Consider the following 13588-nt stretch of genomic DNA (forward strand, 5'->3'; position numbering starts at 1 on the left):
TGACTGGAGAAATTTAACTCTAATTGGCAACTGGGTGGCGCTATAACAACAGAAAAATGCTTAAAAATGGCTAAAATGCGACCGATCACTGTGGCTCCCCCTGTGGACCAATGTTTTTTTTTTTTTTTCTTTTCTAATTTTTGGTATGACTAAGTCATGGTATGGTATGCTGTACTCAATGGGTATGGACTAGTATAAATTAATATACAAGTAATATTCATACTGGTTCAAGTTAATAATTAAAAAAGTATTGACCATCTTTGCTGAGCAACAGTTTTGTGTGAGAGGAATTAAAGGCCTGTCCCAAATATAAGCCTGTAGAGTGATTTAAGCAAACAATAGTGCTGGCTACTATTGAACTTTTACAGTAGATACGTTTCTCTCTCAGTTCAGTTCCCCATCAGAAAGGGCTGTCTGTTTGTGAAGTGTTCCTTTGAAATAAAACTATCCTGATTCATGGAGCTTGAATTTTTCTTCAGTCTGGCTCTGATTTTATGAAACTTTTTTTTTAGTATACCACTGGTACTTTTCCTGCCACAGGACTGCATCACGCTCATTTTGCCCTCTGAACCAAGCAGATGTTCCGCAGCTCCCTGATAGAAAACACTCCTCTAATCAAGAGGCGACTCATCCTGTTTTTAAAACTGCTTTCATGCTGCATAATAAAGCACATGGTTCTCCACCTGCCTTCACACACTGCTGTCTGTTTGATGGCTGTCCAAGAACTCCTCTCTCCATGACTCTTGACCTCTGAAACTGGGCTGTGAATATAAACAACTAATTAACTGTGTTTTTTCTATGCTGATAGTGTTTGTCTGTTCAGGGTACTGCCCCTGTCTGTTTGTCAGGGTTGTACTTGTTGAATTGTTAATGAAATGACAGCTGTTTCTTCACTGAACAGAGCTCCGCAGGTCTCTTGAACTACCTATTTGCTATTTGTTTAGTCATTTTTGGGTTTGAAAGTTAGCGTTAAACTTCTGTTGTAGGAAGAAAAAGTTAACAGTAATATACTAATGTAATCATCCAGCTGGTAAATCTGCCTTATGAGCATGTGTAACCATGAACCAGAGAGTCGAATGGGTTCACGGAAGTGGTTAAGGTCATTTAAAACCTTTAGCGCCATTTGATGCAATTTGCTTCAAAAATCGTACTCCTTCTCAGTCAAATCTGGACTCAAAGACATGATAGAGATATTTTTAGATGCAGTGCAACCAGTTCAGACCAAAGATTCACGACAAGACGAGTTGAAACAGGCAACTACTTGCAATGCTCTGTTCTGCGACGCTCTAAAAACCTGCTGGTTCACACCAATGCAACTACATGAGACGGTGTATCATCTCTATGCAACAACTCTCTGAACTTCTGCTCTGATTTTCAGCTTTCCGGGTTTATTTTGTGGCTGAATATAAATTGTAGCTTCTTAAAATATGAATGAGGCCAGTTCACATCACTGCACCTTGTCTCTGCTACGTTCTAAAACAGTTTCGTCTCGTCATGGATCATTGGTCTGAACTGGGCTTTACACTTTCCTAGGATGTCATTACTCATCATCATAAACATCCATGAATTGTCTTAGAAATGTTTGAAAAAAGGCGCTCCACATAACTTCAGAACTTACCTGAGAATCATAATATTTTTAGGTTTTCTTCAGCATCACAGTAATCCAGTGATAGTTGTCTGTATATCTATGGATAAACTACAAACAGGAGCTGATAAAGGCTTATTCTGCACACTTTTAAAGGTGACAATTTGCCATTTTTGACACTACACAGTATCAGAATTTGAAAACCCCTGATTTAGAGAAATGGGGACACAGTTCCTGGAAGCAGATTTTGCTGTTAAAAGTTCTAATGACCAAACTGCATTCCTCTACATTCTAGTAAAGTGGAGGCAGATAGCTCAATACCAAATAAAAACTGAGTTATCTGCGTGGCGAGATGCCAACAGAGGTAAGAAGACAGAAAATGTTTTGGTCCCCTCTGGTACTCACCTTGTGTTTAAATGGCAAACATCTCTGCAGCTTCACTTGTAAGCACAGACCTGCACACACATAAACATTCACCATCAGATACTGATCACACATGATGAACAGCAACATGTCAGCACTCAGGGAAAGTAACAGATTAGAGGAGAATGTGTCTGCTGGAAAATGATGTTGCTGCTGCTAAAAGAGAAAATAAACACATGAGCAAAAACAGGAAGTGGGATAAATCTAAACACACTGATCTGAATAATTAACTGGGATGATAGACTGTTTTCAGTCTCATTTCCGAACAGCATGGGAACGTGAATCCCAGCCTAGTGAACGTGAATTAAAATCTGCTCCATCTGAGATACAGGAGTTACAGTGTCATGGGGTTTTATGGACTTTTTTATGAATCCATTTATCCTCATTTTGCTTCATAATCATCTCCTTCAGTCAGTGATTCAGGGCAGAGTTGGGAGAGAAATTGATTCACAAAAAGACTCAAGATTCTTGTCCTCTACAATTTTGTGGAGCCACAAGGGCAGCGTTATTAATTTATTGTAGTTAACTTTTTCAGTTAAAGGAGCTTCATACTTTCACTCACTTTTCTATGCTCTTTATGTTTGGTCTGCCAGTTGTGTCTCTTATTGCAATTCAGTGGACTAAAAACATTGGTGAATGTTCTGGCACCAAGCACACTGGAGTACCGCTAGATTTATAGTCAAAGCAGTGGCTTAACATGTGTCCTGCTGTAGAGACCTACGGCGTAGAGTTTGAATTACAGTTTAGTGTTGGATTTCACCTGTTAATATCACCACGAGGGCTTCAACTAATGATCATTTTTATCATTGATTATTCTCCTTTTGAGTTGGTTTGGTGTAAAAATTGTCAAAGCGGTTTGATATTAAGCCACAGACAGGACCAAGCAGTAAACCAAATTCTACCACAAGATGTCACACTTGACTCAGCAGCTGCTCTCGAGTGGAGGACGTCCATGAATGAGAGCGTAGCGACTCCCTTGACTTTTTTCCTGCAGTGTTTCCATGTTGCCTCGTCTGATTTTTGGCTCACCTCTTTCGTCGGCTGCAAATCCAAAATGTTGCCATATCGGTGCAGTTTTAGTTTCCTTTGAGATTGACTCTGCCGTGTCTCGTCACTCCAAAAAACACACAAGCTTTTCGGTAAACAAACACATCAAGCACCATGTGCCTCTTTTGCCATTGTGCCTCAACTGAAATTTGATCTCACATGTTGTTTTATGATTTCACAGTTGCTGTATGTGACGCATGTAAGGTAAAATGGATCATTTGTTAATTGTAAAAACAAACAAAAAAACAACAACACGCAGTTCACTACATTATATTGTACAGTAATAATAAATGGACTGCAGCAGTATGATGTAAAACCTGTACATGACACCTGAATATTAAATATGTATATATAATGTATGAATGTCTGTAACATATGATTACTTTTTATTTTTACTTGTATTTACTTGACTTAGTCGTATCATGCTTTAATAATATTCCACACAGTAACTGTGTTTCCATTCTTTCATTCACTTTGTGATACAGAGCGACGGTTTGTCTACACTTACAGGAGTTTAATCCAAAGACATGTCTTCATTCTAGCCTGTACATCTGTTTCTTTGTGCCTCTGACACATAAAATCACAGCATGACTATTCTCTTCCTTTGTTCCTGATCCCTGCTAAGATCTAAGTCAAAAACAGTCCAATAGCCTGACATCAGACTCAGTCATTTACTTTTGATGTTTCGAATAACCGCTATCAAACTCTATCATAGCTGCAGGAAGTCGGCTCCCAGTGGATCCAAAGATGGGTCAAAGCAGCAGCAGCTGTGTTAAAAAGCCTCTGCCAGCGGCTGCCATCCTCAGCAAAGCTGCAATGTGTCTGACTGAAGAAAAGCGCAGCAGAGAGCCAGCAGCCCCCTCCGGTCAGGAAATCCACTGCACAAGAAGCTTCCTTCCAGCGCACAGTTTGAGTCGGCAGAAGCCGAGATCACTTCAGGCAACCTGTCAATTATACCTCACCTGTTCATCTTGTTAAAAGCCACCGCCTGAGGAAAATCTGTCATTTCATTCAGACTCAAACTGAATGCTGTGCTGTGTACTGAATGCTAAGTATTTCCCTGAATACACTGCATGTGTCTGTGCTCTACGGTTCGGGCTGACGATAATTCAGTGTTGTGTTTTACAATATTTCCTTTTAACTACGTCATGATAAGTGTCACGTCAGTGTTAGTTCACCTGTTCTCATGCCGAATCAATGGTGAGTTCAATCTTATCTAAACCTGTCGCAGTGTGTAAGAATCTAAAATACTTATGCGCTCTATGGGGCGCTCAAAGGAGTTTTTTTGGGGGAGTTTTTCCTTATCCACTGCGAGGGTCCTGAGGACAGAGGGATGTCGTATGCTGTGAGGCAAATTGTGATTTGTGATATTAGGCTTTGTAAATAAAATTGATTGATTGATTGATGTGAACAAGACAACCCTCTCCAGATATTATCTGTCTACATACTTTTGTTATCTGGTGATAGCAGTCGCCTGATGCATTCTGTTTACAGGTTGTCCGTATGTACATAACGACAGCCTGAAAGCGTAACGCCATCCATCTGCCCTATTCCTGTGAAAGCGGTATCTCAAGGACGACTTGAGGGAATTACTTCAAATTTGGCACAAACGACCATGTGGCCTTAACACTGAACTTACTAGATTTTGGTGGTTATAGGTCAAAGGTCACTATGGGCTTGCATCTCTCTCATTCTTGTGAACCATCTCATTTTTGTAAACACTGTTTCTCCAGAAGACCGTGAGATTATTTTTCAAATTTGGCACAAACATCCACTTGGTCTCATCAATGACCTGCTTACATTTTGGTAATCAAAGGTAAAAGGTCACTATGGGCTTGCATCTGTCTCATTCTCGTGAACATGATACCTTAAAAAGGCCTTAAGGGAATATTCTCAAATTTGGCACAAATGTCCATTTGGACAATGAACTGATTAGAATTTGATGGTCACAGGTCAAAAGTCAAGGTCACTGTGATATGTTTTGTCTCATTCTTGTAAACACAATATCTTAAAGGGAATTCCTTCAAATTTGGCACATACTGTAAGTCCACTTGGACTCAACGATGAACTAATTCAATTTTGGTGGTCAAAGGTCAGGGGTCAAGATCACTGTGACCCTGAGTCTGTCACATTCTCATGAGCACAATATCTTAAGAATGCCTTGAGGGAATTTCCTTAAATTTGGCACAGATATTAACTTTAAGTCAAGGATGAAGTGATTAGAATTCAGTGGTCAAAGGTCACTGTGACCTCACAAAACATGTTTGGTCATCATTTTGTATCCAAAAGGTCAAAGGTCAACTTCACTGTGATGTCACAATGTTCTGCAAAAACACTTTTCTAGCCATCATTTCACGCTGTATCTCAGAGACAGAAGGGGTGACATTTGGTCAGGTACTGAATTGGTAACACTGATCTTAAACTGTGCTGATTGTATACTGTAGATCCTCTGTGCTGCTGGGTTGATGATGTGTGTGAAGCATCCATGTTTGCTTCTTTGCAGCAATATCCACATTTAATGTATTGTCTACAGTCATTGCTAGATACGAGTCTGGACACGCATGGATGTAAACTATCTAACTTGAGCGGTTTGCGGAGGCTTACAACCAAAAAGCGGTAACTCTTGGTCTCGGCCCTTTAGTTCCAACTACAGAAAATCTCAATCATCTACCCTACAGTGATATGTCAGACAACAGTGTTCCTCCAACTTTGTATCAACAGTTTGTGTTTGTCTCTTTCCTGTTTCAACGTGAAACAAAGCCAGCTCCATGAAGAAAATGATTTCCCAGTTTGGTGTGGAAGAACTTGACTGGTCTGCCCAGAGTCCTGACCTCAACCCACTCTACTTCCTGAGCCACAGCAGACCACACAGTGGTAGACCTCACTAATAATGCTTCACCCCATCTTGCCTCCCTTTTCTCTTCTGTCAACTATCAACACAGTGCCCTGAATGAAGTCCCAGTTAAAGTAACTGTGCAGTAACTCTGTCAATTTGAATTTGATAACAGTAAAACCCAAAGAGATGTTTCCATGCTGCAGTTACTAGTTTATTACTGGAGGCTTTTAATAACTCTGATAAGTATTATTCTTTCTAACCCAGTGGATGTTTGTGTTTATATACTTTAAACTGAAGCCAAGTTACTGCAGCTGAGCCTCTTCCGTAATGTGGCTGGAAGGACAAAACAAGCAACTTGACAACAATCACCTTATCTGCTGTTTTGGATTTGCACCCCACCATTAACTGGTTTATAGTTGTGACACTTACTGTTAACCTATTTACATTTCTGACATTGTGTGCACTGGGTTTAGCACCATATGGATAATCTTTACTGTCTACTATTTTTTTTATATTTCTTTGCACTCTTTCCTTCTTTGCGATGCAACTGCTGCACAACAGTTTCCCTCGGGATAAATAAAGTTTTCTTATCTTACTAGACTCTCAAAACTTGTGATGAGCGTTTTGTTTTATTTTTCAAGGCAAGTCACTTTAAGTGATAACAACAACAAAACAAACATTAAATTTAGCAGAAAGATTATAACGATAGTAAAAATACAGCGAGATGTCTTTTTTTATCTAAACTGAAAACTTTTTTATTTAGTTGAACTATTAATATTGTAACAGAATCTGAATCTCACTCTGAGTTACTGTTGTTGTTCACAAACTAAAGAAATCAGAGATGATTTTTCTTTAGTTTTTACTGAATATTTGAAGTGAACTGTAAAACTAGATCACTTATTTTGCTGCAATTATATGTTCTTAAATGAATAATAAAATCCTTTACTAATTGTCAAGAATATCCTTATCGCAAAAACATCGTGATGTTATTTCAGGGCCATATTGCCCACCCCTACAACATATCTTAAGTTTTTCTGTTTAATGTGCACTGTAGTGATAAGAAAAAGGTGTGTGGAAAAAGCAGGCAGAGAAAATATAAATTATACTGCGTGAAACTGTGGGGAAAATTTGCAGTTGTATTCTGTATGCAACACGTGCACCTGAACTGTCTCCAACCTGCTCATTCATGATTAAACTGTCTGGTACACACCTGAGTATAAACTGCGAGTGAAAATGTCAGTGATTAGAGAATCTCACTGCTGAGTGACAGGAAAATTAAGTGTATTACTCAACCTGCAGTCAGTGGTCTGCTTCAGTGCTGCCCACTTAATCACCTGTAGCTACCAAACAAAAGCCAGGTTCTACATTCATCCTCCAACCTGTCATTTAACAGGAAGACTGCTGGGAGAGAAAACTCTGCTTCAGTCAGTCAGGCTCTTATCTCTCTTTTTTTTTTTTTGCATGTGTTTAAATTAGCGTTTTTCTCCCAAAGTAAATTGACTTTGCAGCTAACACAATGTAAACAACTGCAAACAGACAGATGAGAACATGAGAAACTGATCCGAATACATGAATACAAAGACGTATTATATATGCACAGAAATGATTTCTTTCACGCGTGATTACACAGACTGCTTTACTCAAACAATTACAGCTCAGAGTCCAGCTCTGTAATCTTCGACATGAACACACTGATTCCTCTTATTCAGATTGAGAAGTTTGTTATTTCTGCGGCCGCCCCTGCTGCTGACAGATTAGACTGATCGCCAGCCGCCAACAGTAATGAGGCAAAGAGTCAAACTTTCAGTTGCAGCTCCGGTTACACTGATGTGATAAAGACACATCGGCTCCTCTGCCTCGACTTCTCATTAAGAAAATGTTTTTTATAGAACTTGCAAAATTGGGTGTAGCAGTGCAGAAAATTAAACACCAAGGCAGGCGTTCATGTCATTAAAAAATTGTAGTAATAAAAAATAATAAAATAACTAAGTACAGTTGGGAAGAAGATTTCGGGGCTATATTGTACATATTTCTTGCATTCTTTTTTAATATCTTTTTCATATTTTTATTGTAATGTTTCTACGTATTATTTATTTATGTCCCTGACTTAACTTTGCCTTTATTTTTAATTCCTCTTCCTCCCCCCTCTGTTTATTTAATGCACCCAACACCAAGGCATAGTCTGTGTAAGTGAAAACTGACATTACTTTGGTTGTGGTTTTAATACTCTTAATGTTTTGTTTGACGTATTACACTGCAGAAAGGCAAATTATGATTCTTAATACTATTATACTCGTTATATTTCAAGAGAAAGAGTCACTGAACAGTGAAACTCCAAAAATACAACAAACAACCTTTTTGTTTCTTTATTTTCTGAACTTTGTTGGAACCAAAGCATCTGACATTGTTTACCCTCTCTACACTGTCTACTGCTTTTTGTCTACTGCCCTGAATACTCAAAATAGAAACAGGTACGACATCCCTGCTGACATCTGGATGTGTGAAAGCCTTTTTTGAAATGTCACAAAAAATATATGATCAGCCTTTACAAGTTGAGATCATTCAGACCCTGGCTGTTTTTGTTCTGGTTCCCGTCCGTTGTGTTATCATGAGAGTGACTCACCGATCAGAGTGGCCAGAGAGCAGTGAGGGACGGTTGGAGAGAACTTGATAATGATGAGGTACTCGTCTTCTCCGAGCTCCTGGACCTCCACACATTTCTCCGTCACCACGTCCAGCTCCTCCAGGGTGTTGGGCTTCTCCGGGTCACGGATCGATCGGATCACATCTGACAGAGGGCAGGAAACAAGAACTGGTGGTGTTTACTGGAACTAAGATTAAGATTAAAACTAAACGGAAAGTAACAAATGAGTGTTTAAAGGCCAAAACCATGAAGCCTGCAAGAAACCTTAACAAAATATAATATATAAATAAATCTAAACTGAAACCATCTTTCTACTTTCATAATTTAATAATCCAAAATAAATCAAAAATGCATTGTGTAATGAAAGTTCACTTTTTTGGTTTCACTCTGCAAATGATCATTTCTGAAACAATCACAACTTAAATGATGAACTAATGGGAAGTAAAAGATAAAATAAAACTAAAAGTTTAGAATACTGTACAATTTATGGGGTGGAAATCATCAGCTGTTCTGCAATAGCTTAGGATTGCGATAACAAAAACTGCAATATATTGTGATTCTTACCTTTAATTCACAAACTTACTCACAAATAAAAGGATAAAGAAAAAGTAGAATTCATAAGAAATAATGGAGATGTGAAATGGAACACTCTGATAAGCCACTGAAAGCTTGATAACTGGGGCCCAGACATGAAGCAAATTATATTTCAAAATGTGTTTATGAACAGAGACAAAGACAGTGCAGATAATATACAGTCACATTTATAACCTACAGAACTCCTACGACCGACCAAAACTCTAGAGACTAAAGCAACCTAATCCTAATTAAATGATCCCGAAACATTTATTCCATCAGTCTAAACACTGGTTTGACAGGTTATAGCCTACAACATATATAGAAACACACTGCAGGTGGAAATAACAGTATAATGTAAATGGATATGAGTGGAACTGGTTTAGACGTCCTCAGCCTTTTAGGGTGTTCATGCTTTAATATATTTTTGTAGTAATTGCTGCTTTTTGAAAACATTTTACACTACACTTGTCAATCTCAGTCAACACCTGTGGACTTCTGCAAACCATACGAAAGCTCGTACATTTAAGTTTGCGGTTTTCTTGCCCTTTATTTTAACAGAAAATTAAGGAGAAATCTTATCTGATAAAACAGATGTTATTATCGAATAAGTTTTTAGACTGTTCACCTCACTAACTACATTTTAACCACAGTAACATGTATCTACCAGACTGAAAAATAAACAGATGTTATTATTGCAGTAGGGTACCAAAAGATTAATTTGCATTTGATATATTAATCATTTCTATAATACTGACACTTGGCATCCGTGTATCATTGTGATACCATGCTGTATCAATTTTTCCCCGCCCCTCATGATTTTTGGACCAGACTGCTTTAGTGATGTCTGCGCTGTGGAGATATAAAGAGGCCCAGACCGTGGATATCTGTGGAGGCGATCTCTGTTTATTCCTGACAACAGGTGGTAAAAATTCTTCCGTCACACACGATATATAAACTCCAGCCCCTCTCCCACAGAGCACAACAGCAAAAGGGGACAGTGGTCTAAATATGTCAGGTGATAATGTCTGAACCAAATTCTGTGGAATTTTAATACTTAACATTACAAATGTACATTCAGCTTGGTTCCACATGTTACTGCTGTATTAACCCTGTTACACAGAGACAAAAACTACTTAACTTCATCCTTGATACAGTTTGATAAAACAATACTGTTAGTGCAGATGTGTTTCAGGGGTCTCCAGTAAAACACTGAATTGTTTGATGACAACATAGGAGAGTTTACAACAGTATGTCATGGGAAATCACTATTGCCTAATACTATTGCTTAATAACATTAGAGGAAGACTCCCAGTTCAATACTGGTCAAACTATGTTCTGCTCTCTCCAACCACACCAAACCCAATCCAGAAATATGGTCCGTCCCACTCACTTTAATCAGGCCAAAGTCCTGTCAGAAACCTATTTATGTGAACTCTGCTCCAGCACTAATCCAAAAACAGTATATGTCATTTACTGTAAACACACCCAGCTCCATTTAGACAATCATCTACTCCAGTCCTGCACCATCACTGCTCATGTTTTACTAACCTCACCAAAGTCCATTCAAAAAATCGTCTATTTAACTTTGCCTTCACTTAGGGCAACCTGCCATAACTAGCTAACTACTTCACAAACCTCTCTTACCACCACTACATCATAAAACTTCTCCAGTTTACCAAACTAACTCTAACATTAACATCAGTAACGTTACACATCAGTGACGCTGGGCCCGCTGGGAGCTCCACTCACCGTACACTTCTAACGCTTTCTCCTCCATCTTCTTCGTCCTCAGCTCATTCCTGTTGGCGGTAAGTCCGGTGAACTGTAAAACCTTCGTGGCAGTTAACGACACAAGGCTGAACACTATTTCCATTTTCTAGAAAACGCCATAATAAACAGGACCGACGGGACTGTGGTGACTTTGACAGGAAAACAGAGACACTGCCGTTAAGTGACAGCCGCGCGCGACTTCAGCAGATCTCTAAATCATCCGGAAGCACACACAGGGTTCACTCTGAATGTAAGATTGTATAGAGATCAACGGGTTGTGTTGCAGCCAATGAGTAAATTCGTTTGACTTCCGCTCCCTATATTTTGTGGTCAGGGAAAAGTAATCGATACATGACCAAACTGTGATTCTACTTCGCTTAAATTGTCAGATGTATGTGATATTATAAAATGTGAATTAAATTAGTACTTTTTTAATTCAATTCAATTTAATTTATAAAGCCAAATATCACAAACAAAATTGGTGGAGGCTTAGTTGTTTTTTCAACATTTTTTTCCTGTAAATATAATTTGAAAATGTGTGGATGAGCACAAAAACACTTAAATTTGACTTATTTTTTGGTAGAAAAAAAATAAAATAAAATATAATATATCTGATCTATTAACTACAAAAATAACTTAAATTTATTTTTTATTAATTTGGCTGTTATATAAAATGATAAATTGTTTATAATTATATGTAAATAATAAATAAATAAATAAAACTGTTATATTTATTCTTATTGGAATAGACCTTTGGTGTAAGGGTGTGAATTTTTAGTTTTATCCATCTATTGCGCCTCTCTTACTGAGTTATTGTTGTTGGTTGTTCATTTACAAAAAGTAATACAAGCATTTTATTGAGTTATTTAAAGAAAAAAACATAATCCAAGATGTGTTTAATATAGAAAATGATATTTGATATCATTTTTTCATTAATATTTTTATTCAATAAAAATATGTACAATTCAGAGGACAACATGCCAGACAAACCAATAAACACAATGATAAATAATTAATTTCAACCCACTATGCTGTAGTTTTTCTTATTAAATTGTATTTTCTTACACCTCTGGTGTAAGGGTATGATCTTTTGAATTTCTTTCACTGTATTATTGTTGTTGGTTGTTCAGTTACAAAAAGTAATACAAGCATTTTATTGAGTTATTCAAAGAAAAAAAAAACATGATCTAACATGTGTTTAATATAGAAAATGACATTTGACATCATTTTTTCCCCAATAAATGTTTATTGAATGAAATTATGTACAATTCTGAGAACAAAATGCTAGACAAACAAACAAACAAACTAACTAACTAAAATAATAAATACTTAGTTTTATCCCAATATTCTGTAGTTTTTCTTTAAAAAAGTCTGAGAACAAAATGCCAGACAAACAAACAAAGAAGCAAACTAATTAACTTACAAATAAATACAATTATAAATCATTAATTTCAAACCAATACTCTGTAGTTTTTCTTATTGAATTATTATTATTATTATTATTTTAATAAACCTCTGGTGTAAGGGCATGGATTTTTAATTAATATTTTTCCATGTATCTGTAACGACTCTTTTACTGTATTATTGTTGTTTGTTGTTTAGGAACCAAAAGTAATACAAGCATTTTATTGAGTTATTTAAAGAAGAAAAAAACCAACCATGTAATCGAAGAGGAGTTTGATATAATAACTGACATCATTTTTTCGAAATAAATCGTTATTGAATGAAATGTACAATTCTGAGAACAAAGTGCAAGACAAACAAAAAAAGAATTATAAATAGACCTACAATAATGAATTACTAATTTAACAAATAAAGACATTAAAACAACATGGGATAACTAGATTATTGAATGGAAAACAAATGTAAAAGCTTTTTATTGCTTAATTTAAATATAAATGTATGTATGTAATGCCAAAAACAAATGAATAATGATTATTTCCGCTTGTTTAAAACATTTCCTCACAGTACACCAACATCGTCTTTCGATTAAGTGGAGTTTTTAAAGTCGTGTCTCTATTGGTCAGATTTGGTCAGCTGACAGCAGACAGGACATGTGACCACCCAGACTCAGCTGCTGTTTACATGACAGGAAGAAATGTCCCAAACTCTCCCGTCACCGTCGTTTTATTCGCAGTTTTGAGGCGTTTAACTGATTAAACTTTCAGACATGTCTCCTTAACGAACACCTGAACTCACCGCCTGTTTAATACGGTATCTATATAACGTGTGAAGATGTTGGAGGAGCGGCTGGAGGGTAACTCCATAGAGGTGTGTGTCATCCCGGAGAACCACCACTGTGGAGACGTAGCGGACATCCAGAAAGCTGAACTGGCCCCTGGAGGGTCCCTGCTGGGATGTCTGGGGGTCCAGGGCCGGCTGGTGGTCTGGGACCCGGCGGACACAGAGGCTCCTCCGGCCACAGTGGACGGTTGTTACACAGAGTGAGTCTGAATTCACTTCACCTTCCTGTGTGCAGAGTACAGGCTGTTCTCAGACTGACACAGACACATATACATATACATCAACCCAAAGACATAAAAATTCATGAACATAAACAAAACATAAGAAATTATTTTCTAAATTTATAAAATTACTGAGTCACTTGCCTGATGATTATTGTGGGAATCACACCATGAAAATACTCCATTACAAGTAAAAGTCCTGCTTTAAAAAGTAAAAGTACACATAGTTCAGTGAACTGTTC

General features: G+C 37.4%; 2 protein-coding genes across 2 annotated transcripts in view; one reads left to right on the forward strand and one right to left on the reverse strand.

Moving 5' to 3' along the window:
• ciao2a (cytosolic iron-sulfur assembly component 2A) overlaps positions 1 to 11089 on the reverse strand; it is a 15178-nt gene extending 4089 nt beyond the window's left edge. Inside the window, exons 1-3 of the mRNA XM_050073864.1 lie at positions 10861 to 11089; positions 8515 to 8679; positions 1991 to 2040 (exon numbers count right to left, since the gene is read on the reverse strand). Of these exons, the coding sequence (XP_049929821.1) occupies positions 1991 to 2040; positions 8515 to 8679; positions 10861 to 10984 (339 nt within the window). The 5' untranslated portion in view covers positions 10985 to 11089. The remainder of the gene's footprint in view (positions 1 to 1990; positions 2041 to 8514; positions 8680 to 10860) is intronic.
• Positions 11090 to 12927: 1838 nt separating this feature from the next.
• spg11 (SPG11 vesicle trafficking associated, spatacsin) overlaps positions 12928 to 13588 on the forward strand; it is a 46368-nt gene continuing 45707 nt past the window's right edge. The window contains exon 1 of the mRNA XM_050073790.1: positions 12928 to 13325. Coding sequence (XP_049929747.1) covers positions 13117 to 13325 — 209 coding nt within the window. The 5' untranslated portion in view covers positions 12928 to 13116. The remainder of the gene's footprint in view (positions 13326 to 13588) is intronic.

The sequence above is a fragment of the Epinephelus moara genome, chromosome 20, assembly GCF_006386435.1.
Source record: "Epinephelus moara isolate mb chromosome 20, YSFRI_EMoa_1.0, whole genome shotgun sequence".
Lineage (NCBI taxonomy): Eukaryota > Metazoa > Chordata > Actinopteri > Perciformes > Serranidae > Epinephelus > Epinephelus moara.